At 44.1% G+C, this 27,076-nt stretch overlaps 1 protein-coding gene across 3 annotated transcripts in view; it reads left to right on the top strand.

Moving 5' to 3' along the window:
• The window catches only part of LOC311054995 (ubiquitin carboxyl-terminal hydrolase 22), a 75,704-nt gene that overhangs the window by 18,638 nt on the left and 29,990 nt on the right, over positions 1-27,076 (top strand). For all 3 annotated transcript variants that reach the window (XM_084071047.1, XM_084071045.1, XM_084071046.1), the window contains one exon: positions 25,660-25,792. In XM_084071047.1, the coding sequence (XP_083927173.1) occupies positions 25,660-25,792 (133 nt within the window). The remainder of the gene's footprint in view (positions 1-25,659; positions 25,793-27,076) is intronic.

Consider the following 27,076-nt stretch of genomic DNA (forward strand, 5'->3'; position numbering starts at 1 on the left):
CAGAAAATCCAGCAAATACCACATGCACCGGATCACTCTGCCCACCTAGGGCTGTCACGATTACAAGTTTAAGTCGACGATTAATTATCACTCAAATATTTGCGATTAACGATTTAATTGCGTTTCTGTCGTTGAAAATTAATGGAACATTATGAATAAAAATTACATTTCTGTTTGGCTTTTAGCTTTCGTGAACAGAAGTTGCACAGGGCAGATATGACAAATAACACATATTTAATTACTTTATACTTAAAAATAAACATTAATAGTGGAAATAGCCGATCTATAATCTCAAAACGCGACACGATGTGACGCGTTTTGAGATTATAGATCGGCTATTTCCACTATTTTTTGAAAATATGACATTTTTTAACATGGACTTGATTATGACGATTATGCAAAAATAATTGCGGTTATATAAAATAATTGCGATTAGACGAGTAATAATTGTGACAGGCCTATGCCCACCCCTCCCATACAATAGACTAAGCTCTCTGTTTATTCCAGCCAGGTAGATTGAAGACAGAAACCAGAAAACTGAAATGGACCAAATATGCAACCCCACCTTTTCTGCATTACAAATTCCTCTAATTAGATTATGCTGCACCACCATATGTAGTTTTCATTATCGAGGACCTGTTAGACATTTTCATTTCAACATGCTTCCGTCCTCTGCTCTCACGTAGGCCAAGGCTATTAGCTTTTGTCTCTCACTGCTGGGCCTGGCCAGTTGAATCAGGGACATGCTTCCTCTCTGTCTTTGTATTACCGTGTGGCTAGTGAGAGGAATTTGGGTTCATTGTCCCTAGTCTCTTCTGGACTGTGGTCTGTTTGAAAGACTCAACTGTTTCAGCACTGTTTTCTGCCCCAACCAAACACTGCTGTCTTGTTTGTCGTCTTGATTCGTGGAACTTTGTGGCCATCTGTTATGCAAACAGGACAAAGCAATAGAGGTAGGCAAATTCATCAGCATGTGACAAAGGTTTGAAGGTCTCTTTCATTGTAAGCTGAATAAGGGTGATCATTGTCTTGGCTCAAGGTCAAATCATCCACATGGTCCTGTTATGACATCCCTGGACCCCACAACTTTTTGTGTCGTTTTTTGGTTTTATTTTATTTTCTGGAGTGGTGATGGGGAAACTCCCTTTAGCATATGGATCGTTTCAGTATGTCCCACCCTGGACAGCTGCCCAATGAAACAACAATGTTCTGTAGGTCAGGCTGACATGGCATTCGTTCACAATTCCCGGGGGGTAGAATAATGAAATACTCTTAAAAGTGACGATGTCTTTTGTTTCCATCCTGGCAAACATTTACAATCCATTACTGACTACATTGGAACAGGTCGACCTCTACCCAAGGATTATGTCTGGCTAAAGCTTTTGAAGACTGTTAATGGAAGGAATATGGCAGTGATATGGTACACAGCAAAACAATAAAGTGTGAATTTTCCTTTGATTTGACTTGATAAGGGTCCATTCTTACACTCTTAAAGGGGAAACCGTGCAGATTTTCAACATAAATCCCATTGTGGGGATGTGAGGTCAAAATTTTAGTGTGGCAAAAATACCCTATGTCTTTGGTGTATTTCTCCGAAAGATTTTGACATTGTGAAATGATGACAAACACGTGCGCATGTTATAAGGGTGGTAGGGGTGTGCCGATATATCGTCCCACGGCCACGATATATCGCGATACTTTTTCGTGACGATATGTATCGTTTTGGAAAAAAAAAACATTTTGAAATTTTTGTGAGCCAAGTATCGTATCGTTTGGTGAAATTAGTGTATCGGCACACCCCTAAAGGGTTGCATTCCCTTTAAGACTGTACACAAGTTAAATTAACAGTCAGGTTTTAGTTTGGTGACGTTTCTCTGCCGCCTCCTGTCCGTGCCTCACCTACCTCATGGCATGCTGCATGAACACCAAGCCCCCAGGCTTCCTAACTTAACATAATCCCCAAGCCTTGTTGCTTTCAGGAAGAGAGAGCAGAGCATCCCAGCATTTCAACGCACTTGTGGCCCATGCATGTGAAAAGGCCTCACACAAATACTTTTGCTATTGGGGCCCAGCTATCCTTGCCGTCATTGTATTGCTCTAGTGTAATAACGGCATGTATTTAATAGTGACCTGACCTAGTTGTTATTTTAATTACCACCAAGTATGACATTATTTAAATTTCTGTTTTTGGTTCATAATTATCATGGATCATATTGCAAGGGCTGGCACACTGACATAGATTTAAATCAGTGTAAAATGTAATTGTTTCCTGCACTGACTGTCTGTCACTCCACAAAAAGAACTGTGATTAGCTGACTACGCATGATACTGCAATGTTTTCTGAATGAAGATGGTTAGAACGAGCCACATTCAAAAGGTGTATTTGTACCCAATGATAAAAAAAAAAGAAAATTGGAACAGCTGTCCTGCACCTGTTGAGGTTTGTGTCTGGCTGTTCTACGCTGGGTGTCTAGTAGTCTACAGTGTATGTGTGCAAATCACTGATGGAGAGAGTGATAGGCAGTGACCAATTAGGTTCTTCATACTTAGAAAACCTATTTGCATTAACCCATTAAGGCCTGAGGTTCCGATTCTACAAATTGTCTACAAATTGTCTTCTAAAGCCTAACAGTTTTTTGAAAAAAAAAACGTATGTTGCTATGTCAGTGGTTCTGAAACCTTTTCATGTCAAGGACCCCAAAATGTATATGTATTTGGCCGCAGACCCCCATCTCAAAATATTTTGTTCCAGGGACCCCCAAAAGCAAAGATTTGAGTTACAAATGTTTGCTTTAAAAATATATATATTCAAAGATTTGCACACACTTTCTCGATTTTTCAAAAATAGCAGATCTACAAGCTCGTAGCGCGGCACTCGGTGCCGCGCTATGAGCTTTTAGATCTGCTATTTTTGAATAGCCAAAGTCTAACATAATGCTTTTTAGCTCAAATCTAAAAATGACACAGATGCGTTCCAGGTCTTAATGGGGCGCTGACCTGATGCACGTAAGTTAAACACACACACAGGATGTTGTCATTCAATGTGTGTATCTTGCATCGCGTCTAATGGTGCGTGCAGACTGCATGATTTTGGCAGTCGCATTACCGTTCATTACATGTCACGCTGTGCGATGGCGAAAACCTTCATTATCCACCTTGTCAGACTGTGAGTGGAATTGAGTCTACCTGTCATGCTGCGTGATGAGATTAGGACCTACGTCAGCCCACGTATGTCTTGACTTGGCAGAAGAGGACAACATGGGTTGGCAATTCTCTAGAAGGAGCTGGTACTATCTCCAGCTATTTCTCATGAAACTAATTCATCCCCTGTGCTTCAATGCATGAAACCTGTTAAGAGGGTCTGTTAACACAAACAATGACATCCCCTTATCCCTATAGTGTTTGTGTGATTTGTTTTAGATAGCTTTTTAGAGTAGAGTAAGGGGGAACCAGGGAAGGGCCATGTAGCACAGCTCTCCAGAATGGATTGAACCTGGACGTTGCAATAATGTGGTCAACTCGATTCACTATCCGCTCACCTAACGGCTTGCCCCGGCCTTTGAGACACGTATGAGAAACCTTTTCCCACGATGTGGACATTTTGTTGATGCCACTAAGATGATATCGTACAGTGTGTCCTCACTATAATACTAGGCTAAATGATGTTATGGCTCAAAAGCTTTACATTATATCCTTGTATCTGAAGATTCGCCTTGAAAGGGACATAAATAAATAGAAGGCCGTTCATTGGCATTGTTGGTAGCATGACATGGCAGATCACTGAATGTTTGTCATTTAGACCTATTTTTGGCATGGTGGTGGTTTTAACAGCATCAAATAGAGAACACGGTAGCAGACACCGATACGAAAATGAGAGATATTGTCATTTAGAGAAATACTGTGAAGCTCATTTCTGGCTGCATGTTAGACTCTATATCTCTTCATTTTTATCTCCCACTCTGTCCCTATTTTGCCTCACTTCTTTCCCTCCATCTCTCTCATTTCCTTTTCGCTTTCTCTAGTCTTATCGTCAACAACCTCCCTGCAAGCTGTCATCCTTGCTGCCTCCAGCTAAAAATCAATTCCCAGTCGATGTGCAGGAGCATCAGTGAAAAAAAAAAAAAAATCTGTCACCTGCTCTGCATGCGTGGTCCCAAAATCCCAGGTGGGGAAACAAACGGTGGAATAAATACCAGATTTGTATGAGTTTGTAGTCATGACAACACAGGCCAGTATGGCTTAGCATATCTTCTATCCCTACGTTATTTAGCTGCACTGCAGGTGAATGGTGATTCTTCTTTTGTTTTTGGCATGCTGGTCTGATTTGAGATTTCATATTATTCTCAGCATGAGCTGGTATCGATTTGTCTCGGCGAAAAACTTGATAATGCTTCGTGCCTCTAGTTGACGCCATTACAGTTTTTCGTGCACACAAACCCGTAGCTATTTGTTGGAGGCACAGTCCCAGAATGCCCTGTGGACACTGGACGGAACAATTAAAGCAAATTGAGCAGTGCATAAAAGATGGCCTATTAAGTGAGATGGTGAGGAAAAACAAATAGATGATACTGTTCTGTCCTTTGCCGTGCTAATGAGTGTGAAATGCTAGGCTAATGACTCTTAATACGATGCCGCCTGCTTTCTTTCCCTGCCTCTCCGTCTCATTAATGTCCCGTTCTCTGTGAGGTGTGCCTGGTGTGAAGGGCTGGCAGTTAATACGGAGGGATGTTGATTGGCCATACCTCTTAGCCCAGAGGGGGTTCGAGATGGATGCTGACTGTACTTATCAGGTGTTTTTGCAGATACTCTCATGTAAAACAAATAACAAGAGGAGGAAGCAAAGTTCTGAACTACTTCCCTCTGGTACAACTCTCAAACGTGTGTGTGTGTGTGTGTGTGTGTGTGTGTGCATGTTTTCTTGACTGACGCATATGACAAATGAGTGGGAGTGTGCCTTCTTGTCTGAACTGTTTCCTGATGTTTTCTTTCTTAATTGAGGTTCATGTTGCATGAGATTGGCCAGCGCCACTTAAGCAGAGTGCACAGCAGACCTTGCCATTGCCGAGGCGCGTGGACGGTTGGAAGGCTGCCCCGGTTTTCCGCGGTTCAGTTCATTCCTCTGCGCTCTTCTTCTTCCTCCAACCCCAGTTCTATTCATAATTTATAGCTTATAAATATGAATGGTTAAGGAGGCGCAGAGATGGAGTGAATATTCACAGCAGTCACGGTTATTTACTTTGTGTGCTCCCATTCCGTTTTTGTCTGGATGAACTCTCCTTGCGCCGGACCAACCCCCCCCCCCTCCTCTCTCTCTCTCTCTCTCTCTCTCTGAGGTGCCACTGCTACCAAAACACTGGCACCGCCAAGGAGTGTGCCTGGTAGTTATTAACCCAGAGCCATTATCCTACAATGAGTGGAAATTAGATGAGATGAAGGGATGGGTGTGTGCGTGTGTGGTGGCGGGATGTTTTACAACCACGGCTTCTTTGAAGAAGTCACTGTCACTTTGATTAAAGATGAACGGGTCGTGATTAGAGAGGCGACAGAATTGACTTTTTTTTTTCTGTTTCTAGTTTGACAGCTTTGTTTTGAGAAAGGAAAAACGGGAAATAAGAGCGAGAGAGACAGACAGAATGTCATCGTAGACTGCTGTTAAGAATGTGGGAGGAGGAGGATATAATATGCATTTACCGTCAAGAATAACAGTTGTTTGCGTCCCTCCCATCATTTGGCTCATTCATATGCCTCTCCCTCCTGTTCTCCCACAACCCCTGGCCCCATCCACACATGCACACACTCAGACACGCCCCATCCCGGAGAGAGAGAGAGAGAGAGAGAGAGAGAGAGAGCACCTGATCCCTGTGCAGTGAGAAGATCTCTCCGTCAGATCGTTCTCCATCACATCACTTCACACACAGGCCTGCTCCCTGACTCATCAGCATACGTTTGAAGCATCCAGATTCCCACATCCATCCATCCATCCATCCAGCCTCCTCACACAGACCACACTCCTTCTAGTCCCTTCATCATCTCCAATCCAGCCTCATTACACAGACCCACACTCCTTCTCTAGGGCCGCCACGATCATGACATTTGACTTAACAAATAATTGTCACACAGATAATTGCGGTTAACAATTTGAATTGTGTTTTTGACATTGAACATCTAAACAATTACATTTGTTTGCCCTTTAGGATTTGTAAACAAAGATTGCACAGGGCAGATAAAATAACTTAAATATACAAAGACATGTAAATGTATGTAAATTAAAGGTAAGACGTCCACAACTTAGCAGGGATATCTTGCCTTCCTCGTCTTGAATATAAATGAAACGCATTCCTGATGATTTAAAAAAAAAATATATTTGACCCTCATTCCAAATTATGCACAGAAGGCATAGTGTGATTCACGCTATTACAATATCATAGCTGTTTTATAGTCATACAAATGGCATCGTAAGCTCCCATGCGATACACAGCCCACATATCTAATCCTCTCATTCTCCCATCCCCACCCCCCACCCCCCCTCATCCCCCCTCATCCCGTCGCTGCCTCCGTGTACAACACTCAGTGGGTTGGGTGATGTCAGGCGTTGGCTTCTGGCCCGCAGCCAGGCCTCGTTTCCCCCACCGACTCCTGCCCCCTCTTCTCGTTCTCACTCATTCTCAGGCGCTCGGCTGTCTGATGTGGCTCTCAGGCTATCTGTCAGCGTGACTCAGCCCCCAGTGACTCAGGGTAAAGAAATGGGGACCGGGTCCGCAGGAAAACCCTCAGGATTCATTTAACTCTTGACAGAACTGTACCCAAATGAGCTGTACACAAATGGACTTCGAATGGACCCCTATGGGTCCATTCGAGGTCCATTTGTCAGAGTTGAATTAACTCTGATGATTTTTGTGTGCGATCTCCTTGTCCCGTTGTAATTTCATGCCTGCCATGTCATTGTCATTTGTCACCCTGTGTGAGCTCCCTCTCTCACATGCTTAGCTGCCTCTATAACCGAACCTCCACGTTCCATAGCCAACTCTGTAGCATTGTTTGTGCGTTGTGCTCGTTTGGAATTCCCAGGCCTCATATCTCTCCTAACGGCGTATTTAATGACACAGAATGGTGGTGAAAATGCACTTGACATTCCTCTGATTACACTGCTGCCCGTACAGGATGCGATCCGCCATGGTGCTGCTTTTTTACGTGTCCCGTCCTCTCAGACCAGCGAAGACGAAAGGAGAGCAGACATTTTTTTGGGGAAAAGTGCTGTTTGGCACAGGCCCAGGGCTTTGTCTAACAGCCATGCTGTAGAGCTCTTCTATTACTGGGGGAGCGGCACTAGTCAAGGAGATAAGATCTCGGCACCAATCGAACAGAATGAGGTTGTAGAAACGCTTGCTGCTTCAGGTTTTTTATTTTTTACCCAGGCGTTGTGAGCTTGTAGGCTAATCTCGGCGAAGAGATTTGGTGTTGAGGCAAATAAAGGAGAAAGCTCTGGGGTCAACAGATCATGTAAAATCCTGGAAATTCACATAATGTGAAAAACTGTATCTTAAATTTTGGCGTTCTCGTAAAAAAAATGATCTGTTTTATGAATGTTGGAAAAGATAAATCTGCCCCGCCCCCAACATTCAGTAGTGATGTCACGAGTCGAGGAAGTCCACCTTTGTAAAATAAGCTTAGCATTGATTGACTGATTGATTGAATACTTTTTACAGTTTGCAAAAAAAGGCACGGTGGCACAGATTTATACAAAATAATGCTAAAAGGATAACCCAGATGAGCCTTCAGGGCTTTGTTTCCATTAAGTCCTGTGTATTCATAGCATGGCTTTTCCCTTTTCTCGCTTTGTACGGAGATGGGATTGTGGAAAGATGGTCCAGAGATATATATGTCCATTTGGATGTTTAATTCAGGCATTGTGTGGATTGACGTTTAGGATAAGTCTGCCTGTCTTGACAGTGCACACTCGGGCTTATCCTGACTCGACAAGTTCACGCCCTCACTTGCATTACCCCCCCCCCCCCCCCCCCCCCCCTCCCTCCCTCCCCAACCACAATCTCTCAAGCCATCTCTCCGGTGTTGCCTGTTCAAGTGTCAGGACTTTAATCTGTCTGTCCTAAAGGCCCCGGGCAGACGTCACCACCACCGCTGCATGGCATGCAAGTCACAGCCAGTGTTGCCAGATTCTGTGAGAAACAAGCAACCAGGTCTAGGAAAACCAGCCCAAAAGAAGCGACTATATGGGCCACATGAGCACTCTAACACATACATCAGCTATTTGAAAATAGCCGATCCACAAGCTCACAACCAGTCGCGATGCGACGCGTTGTGAGCTTGTGGATCGGCTATTTTCAAATAAACATCTTGCGGGGGAACTTATTATGAGCAAGATCTGGCAACCCTGGTCGCAGCTGCAGCCAGCCAATCGGACTGCTCTCCACGTCCAGCCCTCCTTTTAGTTCTACCATCTGGCTAATGAGATGTCAATCACTCTCCGGGGGCGAACAAGGCCCAAAACCAAGAGGCAATCAATCACTTATAGTGTGGACACTCAATTATTCCCCCATTGTTCAAACCTGAGGCTTAAGCGGCAATCTTGCTAGCTTTTCCTACCCCTGTGAAAAAAGAAGGTGAAGATCATTGCTTCTCACCCTCGTTGGGAGAATTCATTAGGCCTAGCTCTAGTGTTACAGGCCCCTCCGCTGCACTAATGGCCATTCTACCTATAGTTGGTGCTTATAGATTTTACTGTGGCTAATTTGCTTTTGGTTTTGGGCTCTGTGGACACTGCCACTGGATGGGTGTCATGGGGATAAAGCAAGTGGCCTGCGTGTGATCTGATAGGCCAGGAGATTTGGCCCCCAGGGAGCATGGGATGGGGGCATAGTCTTGTCAGTAGTCCCATCTTTATTCTGTGTGCGCGCGCATCGGCGTGTTTGTTCATCGGAGAGGCCTTGGGTTGAGGGCATCTGGTAGCTGTGAGACTTGAAAAGTGATCGTGCAGCCTTTTGTTGTGCTGGAGTGGGACTGTTAACCATCTGTGTGTACACACACACAATAAATTAGATGCTGCCCCCTCTGCCTGATCTGCCCCCTCTCCCTACTTGTTTGTTGTCGGGGCTTTTTGCTTGTTTTCGTTTGGCTGCATTCTTCTTTTCTTAGTCCTTGTGAATGCGGCGTGCTTCTCTTTAATTCCGCCCACTGGTGAATTGGATAAATGTAGGCTTGGTGGTGTTGAGTGACATGCCTGTCTGCTAGAACAATGATACCAAGGATTCACAGTGATGTCATAACTTAAGTGTCCTCTAGTCTAGCCTAGCGGACGTGCTTCATGGGTATCTTGAACTGCGAAAGCGCACACATATCGGCAGCAATACATGTCATTGTTTGTTCACAGCTTTGGCTATATATTGTGCATAGACCTGTTAATTGCTTTATCTTTAGATCTTTTACATTTTGTTCTAAATCATTAAAACGCTAGATTAAACTTTGGTAGTGGTTAGGGTTGCGTTACCTTCTTTATAATGCAACTACAATTGGCAAGATATATTATCTTCAATAGACTCAGTTGATTAGGAAAACAATCCGAAATATTCTCCATATCCTACTATAATTCTAGTAACCTCTGTCTGTAGTGGTGAGTAGGTGAGTGAGTACGTGAAACTACCCGGTTCTCCTCAGTGGCTGGAGCAATTGCTCTGGTTTTGCACACAGCCATTGACCATTACCATCTGAACGCAACTGTGAAGCCCGTTTTTCAATTTCATCAAATCTCAGCTTCTTATTAGCGTTTATGTGTCAAACAATGTCGCCATGGTTACGGGCCTGCCCAGCTATGGGACGAACTACCTCCCGGGTTGCCAGATCATGTGCGCATATCCCCCCACGGATGCGCTGCGCCGACCGGGTATGGTCTAGTTGACTTAAATTGCACAGTGAAACAGGTCTGAGTCACACTGTAATCACATAAATTAACGCATATAATGTGTATAACATCATTACGAAGAATTTATGTATTTATTTTTGACTATGGTTACACGGTCCTACAAATGCTCCGCAAGGAAAGTCAGTTTCTTATCAAAAAATGGTGTGCCCTCAATTATGTGGGTGTTTCACTATTTATTTAGCTGGCAAAAAGGGGCGTGGCTTCACGAAAAACGTGGGCGTGTCGTGTGACCTTTGTGACGATTGGTTCGCTCTCGCTTCCCAAGTTCCCATGCTCTGGAGGTGCGGGCAGAGAGTTCCCATGCTCTGGAGGGGCGGTCACAGATTTGGCAGACAGTGTCTTGTGAAGTTAGAAATTGCACCTTTCATTAAACAGGATAATAAAATCAACAATGTCATGAGATGTCAGAAACTTTGTATATCTTAGGTATGTGTGAATATCTCTGGTATGTGTGCTTGTATAGCTTTAGCATTTGTAGACGTTAGCAAGTGATTCAATGCTAGTGTGCTACCATATACGGTAATCTGGTCCTTAGTGCCCGGACACAGTGCTTCTCAGAGGGGACACGGGCGGCTTTCGCTGGCCTGTGCTTGTAGATCTATGCTTTTCGGCTTAAAACGGCGATAGTGCCCGAACGGTGGGTCGTACCGGGATGGGGGACGACTCGTTGGATCCGGGCTGGAGAGACGCTTCCAACGGCTCTAGTCTGTCCGTCCTCTTCCGGCCGGCCTGGCTGCAATGAACCGCCTCCCAAGGACAGACGCTGTGAGCAGATGCTGTGAGCAGCTCCAGAACCCAGCTCCATGCTAGCTCCGTGCTACTCCATGAATTGTACACGCTTTTAAACATTTCTAGACAGCGGTTTTATCCCAGTTAAGAGCTGGCTCCCTACGTGTATCTTTGACATTGTGTTCATCATGTCATATTGATGGAGGCATAGTAAGCAATGGTGTGCGTGCTTGTTGTAGCAGGTGGGAAGTCGTTTGGCAAAGCTGTGTAATAACCCCCCCCCCCCTCGCCCAATTGATTATATTTAAATCTGTATTTTTTTTTTTACACTGGATCAAACTGATTAGTTTGCTTAACTGTTGCATCCCTACTTCTCTTAAACATCTATCACCTATCTAGCTTTATCTGAGATCACTACAGTTCCCTAAATCCATATCAGCTAGCTTTTACCTGACATCGCTACACATGCTTCTAATCTCATCCATCATCCCTTTTAAGTAAAATAGGTTATCTGAACTACCCAGTTCAGATAGTCCCTGACCAATTTGGTGCCTGTGACAAGATTTTAGCTGGTGCCCCTTACATTGCAGCCAATTCCACCATCTATTGTTGTGTGTGTATGTATATACTCGCAGAGAAATTACTGCATGTCTTTGTCTTTTGACGTTATTTTTCTCTTTAAAACAACATAACAAGTAACAACCCAAGAGGCGATAGTCCTTCCCTTTAAGTAGGCTAATAATAATAAACGGTATTGCACAAAATACAAACCGAATTGAAAACAAAATGCAGTGACAATTTTCTTAACAAGGAACAGGAATCGACATTATAAATGGCCCACTGGCCGGGAAGTACTATGTAAACCTTCTACTTGCCTGCTTGGGCCAGTAAAATAAATGCCTAATTTCACATTTTCCTGTGGTATTGATCTTGTGAAATTGTCTCGTTAAATAACGCAAGAGTCTGGTTTAATTTGAAAATTAAGTCATTGAAATTGACAGGGTGTAAGAGTGGAAATGAAAGAGCCCACCGACTATTTGACTTTCAAATTCACTCTGCAGACCAATGGCGAACATAAGTAAAGTTTCGAAAACATAATCTATTCTCGCTAGGGTAATGTCACAGCTGTGTACGATAATGATTTGTCATGCTTAATTTACTGCTTGATCTACAAGCTCACACTCATGCTTTGATGTCTGGTAGATCCGCTATTGTTTGGGAGCGACAATCAAATCAGTCTTTAATCTCTTCGGATGTGTACGCACTACGCAAGTCATAATTCCTGCAAAATCAGCCTACAGAATAAGATTACAAATGCATGTGCTAGCATACTCCCACAGTACTGCAGGGCTAACGGTAGCCTATAGCCATTTTATTTGCTCCTCCTCCTGACAATGCCAGACAAGTGCATTTCAAATAAAATCATACTCACACTCATAACTTACACATTTCACCCTCTTCCTAATCACAATGAGGTATTTCTTTACAGTGACCAATGTTGATGTTATTTTAATCTAATAATGAACAATTATGGCAGGCCGCTGGTATTGTCCCTGAATTAATACTATGTAGCACGCACGACCCCTTCACATGACACCAATGACATATCTAACTGAATATTTGCAATGCTCTATAACAGTGCGCCCAACGACTGTATAGCATCTTATGCTGTGTATCTGTGTGCAGGAGGACTCTGAATATGTCGACACTCGGACACAACTAGCTATCTCAAGGCTCTCTGTGCTATTCACACACGTGATTCTTTGTGATTACCGTTATCAAGTATGTGATTTGTCTTTGCTTTGCATTCACCATATTCATTTGGTGCTGAGTATGAGCAAAAAGGCCACAATGTAAAAATGCTGAACTACGTCTCAATTCACCATATTCACATTTAAAGCCATTTTGCCCTTCTTTTGCTCTCTACTTATGCCACAAGCCTCTGATCTGATAGAATTTGAGAAGAAGCCCAACGTGTCTCTAATGACTGTTTTCCCTCCGATTTTCCTCTCTCCTAAGGAGCATCAAGCACCTCATTTGATCACAGCATCAAAGCTACTTCTCTGAGCAGCTCTGCGTAGATCCTCTCCATGCACATTCTATTCTCTTTTATCTCCATTCCTAGAGATTTTATGTGTGTGTGTAGCTAGATCCCACCGGCTGAGGCACACGCTCCAGAGCAGCCCATGGGGGGTCATCATAGCACTCTGCCGTGACAGTATGGGGTCACGTTACACACTCCACACCCCCCCCCCCCCCCCCGCCCCCGCATCTCTTCCCTTACCCCACACATCACTGGGACAAGGTCGAAATATGAAGACCGTATATATAGACGACATGTCATGCGTTTGTCCGCTGTCTTGAGTTCTGTATAGATGAGAGGAGGTGATGGAGGAAGGAGATCTGAAGAGCCCAGAAAGCTAACAGTCCTTTAGGGTGTCTTTGTCAGCACTTGCTCAGACAGTGAGACTATGGACGACCGGACAAGCATCAGGGAGCCAAGGGAGGAATCAGGAGGAGATGAGACGAAGGGTGGTGTGTGGAGAGTTGGATGGGGCGGGGGGGGGGTGTGAGATGTCATCATTCATTCACCCAAAGCCCTTACAGGCTGAGACTCCCTGGGGTCAATGGGTACGGGGTAGAAGAGCATCGGCCTCGCCTAGTCGCCTATAGGCCTGTTCCTATTACATATAGTGTGTGTGTGTGAGAAAGACAATGGCCGTGTGTCCCTGTGATTAGAGTTGGGCAGTTAACCAAAAAATATGTAGAAACAGATATTTAGAACCAATGACTTAATCTTTTTCATGCAGGTAATCGAGAAGCTTTTTATTCCTATATTTTTTCCTTGTATATCAACCAATCAACACAACACAATTCTTATAGATTTTTTATAATTGAATAAATCGATTTGTCTGATTAACCACATAACCCTGTATTATACTTTGTCATACAATGGTGGCGTACACAAATAGTGAAAATTGCTGACCTACAAGCTCACAATGCGTTGAATCGCAATGCGTTGAATCGCAATGCGTGATTATATAGATTTGTCTCCACCAGGCCAGACTATGTTTTCGCCCCTGTCCGTCCGCGTGTGTGTCCGTCCGTGTGTCCCTCTCTGAGCAGCTAATCTCCGGCACCGCTGGACCGATCGGCGCCAAACTTTGCATACATAGTCCCTGGAGGCCAAGTAAAAACCCTTTTCACATTGGCCATGTGATCAAGATGGTTCTGTCCGATTTTTAGGCCATGCCCATTTCCACCTGACTATATTAACGCGATTTTGAGTTTTCATTGCTAAACAGTTTTTTGCTACTACTCCTACCGATTTTGTCCTCACTCAAATTGGTACACCTTATCTCTCTAGCCATGTGATCAATATGTATCTATCCGATTTTTCGGATTCTGTTCCGATTAGCTTTCAAAGTGCCACGCATGAATGCAGCACCCGGTTGCTGGGAAACTTTGCACACACATTCCCACTAACTAAGCCAAGGAATCCCAAAATGTTCAAGTCTCCTCATGGTGGCGTCCACAGCCCACTTCACACTTTTGTCCTATAACTCTTGAACCGCAGATCGTACAATCAACATATTTTTCCCATTTCAATTGGCTAAGACTGCCTTCCAGAGTTTGCGGGCCCTGGGTACGCAACCCGGCCTGGCAGAGACCTGTGATCCTAGGAGCACACTTTTCTAGTTTAAGATATTAAACTTGTTCTAATCGTAATCGATGCAAATGTTTGACATAATTGTGATATTGTTTTAAAGTCATATCGGCCAGTCCTACGGTACCTGTGATTGTACAGGCAAGTATGCCGGTCATAAATGAAGAATAGGGATTGTGGGGCGTGTCTGTTCATGTGTTTTTATCTGCGTCTGGCTGCTTGGGATGGGATTTGCGCATTTATTTGAAAATGTGAACACGTGCAGTTAACAGCACCTCCGGCTGTAGTCCAAAAAGCCATTATAGCGCATTTAAATCAGAACCAACCAAGCACATCTAGACCGAATGAGTGTGTTATATCCGTCTGAGATCTGCCGGCGGTCACTTAGAATAAGAGAATGAGCGTGTAGCACTGCTAAAGCAGTGGCAGTACTGTGCGAGTCTGTATTCTACACAATATTTAAATAATTCGTATTTATGAGTTATTTTTCATCTTCGATTAACCCATTAAGACCTGGAACGCATCTGTGTCATGTTTTGATTTGAGCTAAAAAGCATTATTTTACACTTTGGCTATTCAAAAATAGCAGATCTGCAAGCTCATAGCGCGGCACCGAGTGCCGCGCTATGAGCTTGTAGATCTGCTATTTTAGAAAAATCGTGAAAATTTGTGCAAATCTATATTGTTTTAAAGTGAACATTTTTAACTCAAATCTTTGCTTCTGGGGGTCCCTGGAACAAAACATTTGGAGATGGGGGTCGGCGGCCAAATACATATCATTTTGGGGGTCCTTGACATGAAAAAGTTTGAGAACCACTGATATAGCAACATACGTTTTTCAGAATACTGTTGAGATTTAGAAGACATTTGTAGAATCGGCTTCAGGTCTTAATGGGTTAATTAGTCCTACACGAATAGTAGTTTATTTATTTTGTGTACCCGCCCCCATCCCTACTAGATGCCAATATCGACAAAGTGTGTGTGCACAGCGCACACACCATGATGTGAGGCTCAGATCTCAGCCAGCCGTGGCGTACATAGCATGTGAGGCGGCACGGTGAGTCACTGCCCTCATAAGCCAATGAGCGGAGGTCTTTGTCTCTGCATTGACTCTGCTGTCAGTGTACAGTCGGTCCTTTTGCAGCAGCTGGAGTGCGCTGCGCACGGTGGGGGCAGTCCTCTGTCCACATCATCATCATCATCATCATTACCCTCACGCACGCACCACCACCACCATAGATTCTCTAGTCCTCAATCATGCCCCCGCACATCACCATTCAGCTCTCTGTCTGAATATGAATGCATCCGTCTGAATGCGGAGAGCAGAGGCGGGATGCATGAGAGAATGCCAGTGGAGGTGACAAACCAAACCAACAAGGTTTTAACCCATTGAGACCTGAAGCCGATTCTACATGTCTCCTAAATCTCAACAGTTTTCTGAAAAACGTATGTTTCTATATCAGTGGCTCTCAATCTTTTTCATGTCAAGGACCCCCAAAATTATATGTATTTGGCCGCGGACCCCCATCAAAATAGTTTGTTCCAGGGACCCCCCAGAAGCAAAGATTTGAGTTAAAAATGTTCGCTTTAAAAAATATATATATTCAAATATTTGCACACATTTTCACAAATTTTCAAAAATAGCAGATCTACAAGCTCATAGCGCGGCACTCGGTGCCGCGCTATGAGCTTGTATATCTGCTATTTTTGAATAGCCAAAGTGTAAAATAATGCTTTGTAGCTTAAATCTAAAAATGAGACAGTTCCAGGTCTTAATGGGTTAAGTCTGGTCTTCTCGCTTGCTAGTCAAACGGAGTATTGGGTAGGGGGCGAAACTTAGGATGCAATATGATCACGCCCTTCATCTTCATCGATGAAGGACCCGTTTACAGATCTAGCCGACCCATCCTGTAGAGCTATCTGATCCTCCGATTCCTTATGAGATCTATAACCCGAGTGAGCTAATGTGTCCTCACTCAGGACCTCTACCACCCGATTTATGTCCGCGCTTTTGGGTGCGCAACGCAGCGAGCGTGCATGCCGCGGGCAGTGTGTGCACGTGCCAACATTTGCGGTTATTTTCCGTGTTTGTTGCCTTTTTGGGGGTGTTATGTTACTTAAATGCGGTTAACTCTCTCAGTGCCAGAACGAAAAATCCCGATTTTTTTTTTTTTTGGAAAAAAGTGTTCAGAACCCAAGATATCATTACCTGAAAATTTGCAGCTCCATCCACTCCTTGTTTAACTTATAACTGAAAAAGGCTGTATCTCGCTTCCTAAGCACTTTTTTTTTACTTTGACATTTTTTTCTAAAATGTTGGCACAGTTCGCAATATTTTTTTTATTTCATTGGCACTGAGAGAGTTAATTTGGTACAAAAAATGTACTCCATGAAGTGAAGATATCGGAGTTTTTTTCTTTTTCTCTTTTTGTGATGGGTGCTCGTCATTTCCCCTGGGTGATTTAGCCCCGAAGCACCCACAGTATCGGCGCCCTTGACCACCATCAATCAGCCTGCTTGTATATCTCTGGGGTCACTGTCCTGGCCAGAGAAAGGGAAGCCCGACCTGGCCCCGCCTGGCAGCCAGTGCATCCCAGATGGAGACGCAGCGAGCCCTGCGATCAGCACGATAGCTGGCTAGCTACCTGTCTGACACTTGTTCCAGTCATCTGAGCCAGTGGGCTGATCAATAGGTGATCTAATGGTACATTAAAAGCCCCGGGCGGGGAGACGAAGGACTGCTGACATTGAGGAAGAATGGAGAGCATGGGAACCAGAGGGAGAGCGGGGGGAGAGATGGATTTCCTACCCTGGAGAAGGGGTGGAGGCTCGAGAGCAAGGCGTGGTGTTGTTGGCATGCCCTCTTGTTTTTGATTCAGGCGTCCTGGTGCATTGCAGGAGAAACAATAGAATCTCTCCTTTGGGGTGAATAAATGGACTAAAAAGCCCAATTTATGCTCCATCGCATGTAACGGATCGTCTGAAATAACAGATTTTCAAGCCAAGTTCTGAGCTTCTTATCTTGAAAATATGTTCAAAGAGCGACACCACAGTGCAACAGAGTATGAATTAGACTTAAGAGGGCCTGAAAAGGCAACCCCAAAAAAGGGTTAGAGAGAGAGAGAGAGACACACACACACACACACACACACACACACACACACACACACACACACACACACACACACACACACACACACACACACACACACACACACACACACACACACACGGTTGGCTTGCTAACAGGTCAGTTTAAATGAAAACAAAGCTTAGTGTCTGCAGCTATGAATGTCCTCTATACTGCACTGTCATCACAATCCACCCATGGCCAACAAAAGCCCAGCCAAAACACAGCCTGTGTGTGGGACTGGCTGTGTGTGTGTGTGTTTACAGTAGCATGTGTCTGCTGCTCCGTGTGGTCTTGACTTGTGTGTGTGTGTGTGTGTGGTATGTATGATATGCATGTCACAGTGTAGAGTAACATTCATTGACATAGCAAAGGATATCAAAGGCAAATTGAACCGTCAGTCATACTGTACTAATTTTTTTAAAACATTTTGTATTCACGATGGCGTCATGTCAAGTAACCAGAGTATTGAACAACTGCTTTATCTCCCTTTCTAAAACCACCCTAATCGCTGCTAGAATGATGCATTCTTTCCAAGTGGAACTATTAGTTTTGATATGGAGAGAGCGCAGAAATGCCACATAAATCTGATAGTCTCGCATTGCCAGAAGATCAGGGATTCTCCACGTACTGATATGTCAGAATCTACAATGCATCCAGTGTGGACTAGAACATCGACAACAACGGCTGCTGACAAACCTATACACCCATTGCTTTGAAAGGGAATCACCCTAAAGTCTTTGCATTGGTCCTGCAATGAAGTTATTTTTTGAACCCATTAAGACCTGGAACGCATCTGTGTCACTTTTTGATTTGAGCTAAAAAGCATTATTTTACACTTTGGCTATTCAAAAATAGCAGATATGCAAGCTCATAGCGCGGCACCGAGTGCCACGCTATGAGCTTGTAGATCTGCTATTTTTGAAAAATCGTGAACATGTGTGCAAAGATTTGAATATATATTGTTTAAAGCTCACATTTTTTAACTCTATTCTTTGCTTCTGGGCGTCCCTGGAACGAAATATTTTGAGATGGGGGTCCGTGGCCAAATACATATCATTTTGAGGGTCCTTGACATGAAAAAGTTTGAAAACCACTGATATAGAAACATAGGTTTTTCAGAAAACTAGGATTTAGAAGACATTTGTAGAATTGGCTTCAGGTCTTAATGGGTTAAATCAAGTTCCACCCAGTTTTAGCCCTACGTTGGATTTAGATGTCGCCATACGTATCGGTAGGCAGAGATCTCTTCATTGTCTGGTTACGCAGAACTATTTATCTGGTATCTCCTGCTTTTTTGTAACCGCTTAAACCCAATATACTTAATTGACCGACTGACCAAGTCCCCCAGGGGTCTATTCTAGGCCCCTTACCTTTTCTCTCTACACCAAATCTATTTGACGATCTATCTATCTACAGACACAGAATAGGTACGCTAGGGTTGAAGTGGTACATTTTCTTGCAATATAATTCGTCCCTACTCCTCATTTTGTCAGATAGTCATGATTGTGGTTTTGCAACTGGCCACTTACAGATCTGACTCGTGATTCACCCTGTGTGTGTGTGTGTGTGTGTGTGTGTGTGTGTGTGTGTGTGTGTGTGTGTGTGTGTGTGTGTGTGTGTGTGTGTGTGTGTGTGTGTGTGTGTGTTCCCCAGCTATAAAGCGCCTCTGTGCCATGATGTGTCATCTACAGAGAGAAGGAAGTGAAACTGAGCGGCTGAAACTCTTCTGTTAGTCGAACAAAAGGCTTCAGCAATTGTTGTTGTCCCAGTGGTGTTATATTCTGGCATTGTATTCCTAGCCACCAGATGTCTCTATAGGTAGACACAGTACTTGTACAGGGTTGTTGGGTTCATAACGTGCGTGTGTGTGTGCGTGCGCCCACGTCTTCCTTATGGTGTGCACTGACTCAGTTTTCACCCAGTATAATAGAAATTGAAAATGGATACATTTGGCAAAGCCAGCTCTAGTTTTCCCACTTCATGTCTCTTTCACACTGCTTCACACCCCCTTCTCTCCTCCCCTGCTCTCTCACTCTTCCTGCCCACTGGGTGACTCATCATGACAGGCCTGCACCCCCAATGGGCTTTGATTAGACCACTCTAACTAACACTGAGGAGTTTACTGTGTCGAGAGAGCTCTCCCACAATCTCTCACATGTTGACTGTACTGTATGTATGTTCAACAGTGCCCACAGCTTCAGTGCCAACAGACTAATTAAGCCAAGGAAAGCTTAACGTTCAAGCTTAATCCCCCTTTTTTGTTTTAGCTTGAACAAGAATATGCCTCCTTGACACATTAGAAAAATTCAGTCAAACATAAAAAAGGGGCTGATCTGGAGGTAGGTTGCCATGCCTAATTTTCCACCACGCCCCTTTTAACCCATTAAGACCTGGGACGCATCTGTGTAATTTTTAGATTTCAGCTAAAAAAAACATTATTTTACACTGTTTTTTGAAGTATTGAAGTAAGAAGTATGAAGTATTTAATTATGAACAGTGTGAGCACTAATTAAAATGATTGGACAAAATGTCCTGTTCCCATGCTCCACATATACTGTAAGTAATCAGAAAGACTGGTTCTAGGCACTCGGGTGGCACAGGGATAAAGTTCCTGCCCACTACCACCACCACAGAGATCAGGGCTTCGAATCCTCCTGTGCGCCTGGCTTGTTCGCAATGGTTCAGGCATCCCAATAAACGCAATTGGCCGCGTTCGCGGGAGGGAAGCCAGGGAGTTCTGTCGCTGCACTGGCGACTCCTGGGTTGATCAGGGCACCTGTTAAGTGGAGAGCTGAACTGGGAAGAATAGCATGTACCTCTGCATGCATTAAGACCTTGGACGCATCTGTGTCATTTTTTTTATTTGAGCTAAAAAGCATTATTTTACACTTTGGCTATTCAAAAATAGCAGATCTACAAGCTCATAGCGCGGCACCGAGTGCCGCGCTATGAGCTTGTAGATCTGCTATTTTTGAAAAATCGTGAACATGTGTGCAAATCTTTGAATATGTTTTTAAAGCGAACATTTGTAACTAAGCGTTGCTTCTGGCGGTCCCTGGCACAAAATACTTTGAGATGGGGGTCGGTGGCCAAATACATATAATTTCGGGGGTCCTTGACATGATGAAACGGTTTGAGAACCACTGACAACATCAAAACATTTAAAAAAAAACTGTCAGGATTTAGAAGACATTTTGTAGAATCGTCGGAACCTGCTCAGGCCTTAAAGGGTTAAGTGTCGCGTGTATCAGAGGTGACACATGCTCGCCTATACCTACCTTCCCTAAAGGCCAATTAGTAGGGGTCAGTAGGGCTGGGGTGGTATGGAATTTGTATTGCCACAGAGAAAAAGCATTGTGTCCCCGGCAGTTAAAGCAGAGGATGGACAGACCACTGGAATAATACATGACAATATACATAAATCTCACTAACTCAACCAAATTGTTGCTGTTGTCATCTGGAGCTAACAAAAGTGTAGCTCAAAAAATAAATACATGATGTCAGAAGAAGAAAGAGAAATCCTTTGATGTGATTTTTAGATTAGAGTAGGCCGATGAGTGTTCAGTCATCATGATGCCACATGATGCAACCTTATATGAAAGCCTGTATGCACATTTTACCACATGGAGAATTGGCAAACACTGATGCCAACTTTTACTGCTTCTGCCTTTTATGTTTGCGTCTTGTGGTGTCTGTTCAATTTAACGCTTTCACAGATCAACAACTCGGCTGACTTATAGGCTTTCTGGTTTGTCTGGTCTGGTGTATGAGCTTAAACTGGTTTGATTTTATGTGGACTGATTGAACTGGTAAACGTCATTATGAGACATGCTGGCAAGTAAAAAAAACAGTGTGCAGCAACCCTTTGTCGATAACATAACGTTTGATCACTACACTGACAACACTAAATGTATCTTGTATTTCATTAGTAATACGAAAAAGTGTGTGTGTGTGTGTGTGTGTGTGTGAGTGAGTGAGAGGCTGCTCTGTGGAATATATAGGCTACATAATATATGCATTACGCATGGGACATCCAGTCTTTATTTTATCCTTTATTTTGGTGCTATTTACTTAACTATGTTCTATCTAGAGTAGTTTTCTTTTGCAAATTTTAGATACATATTTTTCAGATACTGTACATCTTCGGTATTGATGAATTAAGTAGGTCGGGAGGTGGCTTATTGTCGGTATCAGCCGAGTAACACGCAGGAGTCTGTCCCTGTTACAATGCGCTAGACCCCTGGGAGATGGATTGCTGAGGTGGAGCGCCACACCTATCCTCAGCTCCCAGTACTTACCGCACGACGTGCTGAGTTGGCGGTGCCCGGGATTCGAACCCATGACCTTTTGGTCTGAAGGCGAGAGCTCTACCGACTGAGCTACCCGGACACTGAATTAACCGTACTTAAATGAACTGTACTTAATACAAACACGAGTTAAACAAACACTGCAATACATTGTCGTTTCTGACAAATTGCAGACTCATAGTATTTCCCTGGGACTCGTATAAAAGACCACCAGTGTGAGAAGAGTCCCACACTCCCCTCTCATTACACTGAAAACATAGGAACATCACTGTGTTTTTGGTGACCCCACAGCCTTAACTCTATCGCCACCATCAGGCCCAAGTTCCACATGTTTCCTGTTGTAACGGTACTTTGTAGCTTTTTAATTGTAGTACATTTATTTCACATCAACATTCCTAAGGAAGTCAATATGGGTGAGCTTAACACACTTTGGTCTTGTTGCATGTAAGGAGGAGCATCGCTGTCAGGGATTTTTAGTCAGTCTGTTAGTCTTATTTATATGTTGTAAATGAGCCAAAGAAATGCTTTTTTTTTGGGGTGCAATTTAGCTGAATGGTCCAAAAGAAGAGATTAACCACTTGAACCCCAGTATCCATATTGGGAACTTTGGCCAAACAGCCGATCTACAAGGTCCCACCGCGTCGTAACACGATGCGTTGTGAGCTTGTAGATCGGCAAATTTGGGTATCGAAATCTGGCGCAGAGGGATTAAAAGCGATCCAAGTACAGTTGCAAACTCAGCCAGTTCTGTTTCACTAAGAATAGAGGGTTATTAAGTGGTTAAAGTCTGGTACCTCAGTGGGGCATTCAACAGGTATATATCCTACCCAACTGGGCCTCACTGTATGGGTTACAATACATATTGCCATCCACGTACTTCCCAGACACAATTTACTTTTCTTAAGTGGTAGAGCTGTGCAGCGGTTAAGAGGAACCCCGTAGTCGGTGTGTTCAGTGTTCACCGCCACAGCAACTCATCAGACGATGCTCTGAAGGACGGCCTCCCAAAGCCTCTGTGGTAATTAACCCGTTTAGACCGGGAAAGAATCTGTGTCATTTTTTTGATGTCTTTGGCTATTCAAAAATGGCAGATATACAAGCTCATATCTGCCATTTTTGAAAAATCGTGAACATTTTTGCAAATCCTTGAATTTTTAAAGCGAACATTTGTGAAATATTTTGTTCCAGGGACCCCCAGAAGCAAAGATTTGAGTTACAAATGTTCGCTTAAAAAAACGATACATTCAAAGATTTTCACAAATGTTCGCAATTTCTCAGAAATAGCAGATCTACAAGCTCATAACTATGAGCCTTTGTAGATCTGCTATTTTTGAATAGCCAAAATAAATCTGAAAAAAAAACGACACGGAATGCGTTCCCGGTCTTAATGGGTTAAGGCTCCCGAGTTCAGCAAGCCGGCTGTCCACCTCGAGTCGTCTTTTAGCAGACGGCCCCCGCTGGCCTGCCTGCCAGCTCGCCCATCCGCCCCGTGCTGCTGCATTCATTAACCAGAGTGCCTGCTGGATGGGTTTTTGCAGTGACAACCTGCTAGATGCAGGGGGAATTGGATTTGTGTTGAGAGAGAGAGAGAGGGAGAGTAGGTGCAGCACGTGGGTCGGTTTTATAGTAGTTCTATGGTCTATTCATAGCTCTGTTCTTGGGAGCCTCCAGGTATTACATAGGCGCACATGTGCCATACTTGTGCGCACACACACACACGGAACAGCCATATTGCATTCCTCTCCAGGAATGTAAGCATGTTTGCCGTGACCCTCGTTCGTCCTTTTGAGAGATGTCTCCGTTCATCTGTGTACTGCCTACCTTCTTCTCTTCACACGCTCGCGTCACCTGGGCTACTCCCTCTCTCCAAAGCGATATCATGTGGGGTGAATGTTCACGTCGACCTTTAGTATACAATCCGCAAGCTTTCCCCATCTACGAAAGATCCCTTTCCCTCTCATTTGTGCAGACACAAAGCCTTAAAGGCATTGTAGGGAGTTCAGACATAATCAAAGAAAAAAACTGTCAAACACCGCCCCTCCAGCAGTTCTTTTCCCCGACCACCAGGGGGTGACGCAGGGGGGACTTTTTAAATGAGTCATGCCCAAAATAGGTTGCCTTATGCGGATACAATTCGCGGAAATGCCCGACCCTACGGTTCTCTGAATTTATATTTTTAAATAGGCTCTTTCATGATAAATTGACCACATATATGAAGCTAAACAACTAAATTCTATCCAAACGATTTTTTAAAAGTAAATTATGTGCCTCAAAAAAGAAGTTTGAGAGCGTTTTAAAACCGAAAGTAAAAAGTTGATAGGGGCACGGACGCGCACGGACACGCACATGCGTGCGTTAATTTACGACCCGGACATAAACAACATGAACATAAACAGAAGGGAAAATACGGATTTCAGACAGAGGACTGTGTTTCAATGAAGGAAAACACCCCAGCATCATTATATAGTGGCTGATAGAGGGGAGAAAATGCAAAAAATATATATATACATATTTTTTAAATTTAGGCTTAATGTTCCCTACAATCCCTTTAAAGAGATGGTGCCATGTGGTTTTGCACTTTTTCTGTTTTTCACGTGTCTATGAGGTTGAAAGAACTTCATTAAGCCCCCTGGTGGTGTTTTTATGGTGTTTTATGTCTTCTCTGACTATTTTGAGTTTCTTCCTGGAGGCTGAAACCTTGAGGGTCAAACGTGCCAATAGAAAAACAGCCCTTTAGTGACGTGGTAAAAACATGCCCTCCCCCTCGTTATCGTAACACAACAGGTGTGGGCATGAGGAGGAGGAGGGACTAGTACAGGTGGGTGGTGCTAAGGTCGTGGAGGAGGTGCTAAGGTGAGAACCAGGTATACTTAATGAACTGGAGGCGTGTCCACATAAAAACATAATTTTAACACTTTCTGTACACTTTTTTTGAAAAAAATCTTCCTCCTAGTATAACCATAATACCTGATTATGTTTTAGGGGGAGGGAAAAATCACTGAAAATCACGGCACCCCGTCTTTAAAGATGACACATGAAGAATACACACTTTCTGCTTCTCCCTCTCCTACTGCGTTCCGTACAACCTGCATCACTCTCTCCTCTCCTGTGAAGGCCTGTGCAGAGGGCTCATGTTTTTGAGTAGCTTAGTTTGCAACGGACGAGAGGCTTTCTAATGTGCAAAATCCTCCAGTCACCTCTCTGACTTCTGCATTCGAACACATTCACGTGTATTTGTATGTGAAAAGATGAGATGCTGTTTCTGTTGGACCACACGGGTTGTTCGACTTCGTCTGCCGCTCGGTCCTAATAATAGAACGCCACGCGCCCTCAAACCGCTGTGACTCTGTGACCGACTGGACGACGATGATGAGTCCCAGCATGCAAAGCAGAGAGACCACTCTGCTTCCTAGCTATATGCCCCTGTGTCCAACTAATTAAGACTTTGGCTATTCAAAAATAGCAGATATACAAGCTCATAGTGCGGCACCGAGTGCCGCGCTATGAGCTTGTAGATCTGCTATTTTTGAAAAATCTTGAAAATGTGTGCATAATATCTTTGAATATATATGTATATAAAGCGAACATTTTTAACTAAAATCTTTGCTTCTGGGGGGTCCCTGGCACAAAACAAATTCAAATTGGGGGGCGGGGGGGGGGGGGGGCGACCGCGGTCCAATACATATCAATTTGCGCGTCCTTGGCATGAAAACGTTTTGAGAACCACTGCTCTAAATGCTCTGCTCTGTCCTGCTGCAGTAGCCTATATATATATATATTTATATTACATACTGATTGCCTCCCTCTCTCCCCCCTCCCTCCCTCCCCGTCTCCCTCAATTCCCTTCTCCCTTCTCTCTCCTCTACCGGCTCCATCCAACCTCTAGGCCAAGTCGTGTATTTGTCACATGTGCGGCGCCCACCTGAACCGTCTCCACTCTTGTCTTTACTGCGTCTTCTTTGGCTGTTTCACCAAGAAGCACATCCATGAGCACGCCAAAAACAAGCGACACAACCTAGGTAAGTCCTGCCTTCCTCCCTCGCCCCCCTATAGCGCCGAAACTCTCCATGAACGGGTGACTGAGCCCGTTTTTTATCTACACTGCAAAATACAGCGGCTAAGAAAAGCTCCACGAGAGTTTGCGTCACTCCAGATATGGTTCAAAAGCCTTTAAAATGTCCCCTTTTTAAGCCAGAGACAGAATTGCGTCAACTAGGCTCTCTAAGTGGGGTCCCGGGCAGTGTTGCCAGATTCTGTGAGAGAAACAAGCAACCAGGTCTAGGAAAACCAGCCCCAAAGAAGCGGCTATGGGCCACATGAGTACTTTAACATGTACATCAGCTATTTGAAAATAGCAGATCTACAAGCTCACAACGCGTTGCGATGCGACGCGTTGTGAGCTTGTAGATCGGCTATTTTCAAATCAAATCTTGCGGGGAAATTATGATAAGCATATCTGGCAACCCTGGTACCGGGACCCCCCCAGAGGTCCTTGAGTGGGTTCCATAGGGGCCCCTGCTAAATGATTGATAGTTAGGAACCAAAATGGACCCCCCATACAGGTCTGTAAATGAGGGTGTAAAAAATGTAACCTTACGGGTCCACTTTGCTTTCATTTGCACACACACTACATATCACATCTGTGGCCTAGCGGCACATCAAGCTGGTTATTAAAACATTGATAAGGATCATTGAAATAGGACTGTTACCCTGCTTGCCACTACATTACCACGGCTTCACCGTCGACAGGAACAGTTCACTGGCCTCTCTGCAGTATCGGCCATCATCAGGAAGGGGATTACAGCATTACTTTTGTAGCGCTCGCTCCCCTCTTCCGCTCTTAGCTTTTTATAGCGACTGAACCTCGCCGTGCATTACCATTTTACTGGGAGCACCGTAGCCAGTCAAATGTCACGGTGCGTTTTAACAGCGGGCAATTCTCGGGCGATGCCGGGCAACATCGCCCAAAAGATAATGAAAGTCTATGAGAGCCGGCGATCGGGCGAAGTGGGCGGGGGGGCGATGAAAGATGGATTTTCTTTATCTTTTTGGGCGATGTCGCCCGGCATCGCCCAGAGTTGCCCGCTGTTAAAACGCAGGGTCATGGTTTAAGCCTGCTCCACTCCCCTTCATCCAGCGGTAGCGGGGGGGGGTAGGCCGTATTGTCTACCCCCTTATCGTTCAGTTTCGTTCCCATCAAGTGGACCTGAATAATCTCTGCTTCTTAAAAAAGATTTATTGGTAGTAAGTAAGAAAAAAAAGTACCGACATCTGATTCGGCGCAGTATTTTTATAATTAGAGT

The sequence above is a fragment of the Gymnoscopelus microlampas genome (assembly GCF_963454915.1).
Source record: "Gymnoscopelus microlampas genome assembly, chromosome: 11".
In the NCBI taxonomy this organism is placed as follows: domain Eukaryota; kingdom Metazoa; phylum Chordata; class Actinopteri; order Myctophiformes; family Myctophidae; genus Gymnoscopelus; species Gymnoscopelus microlampas.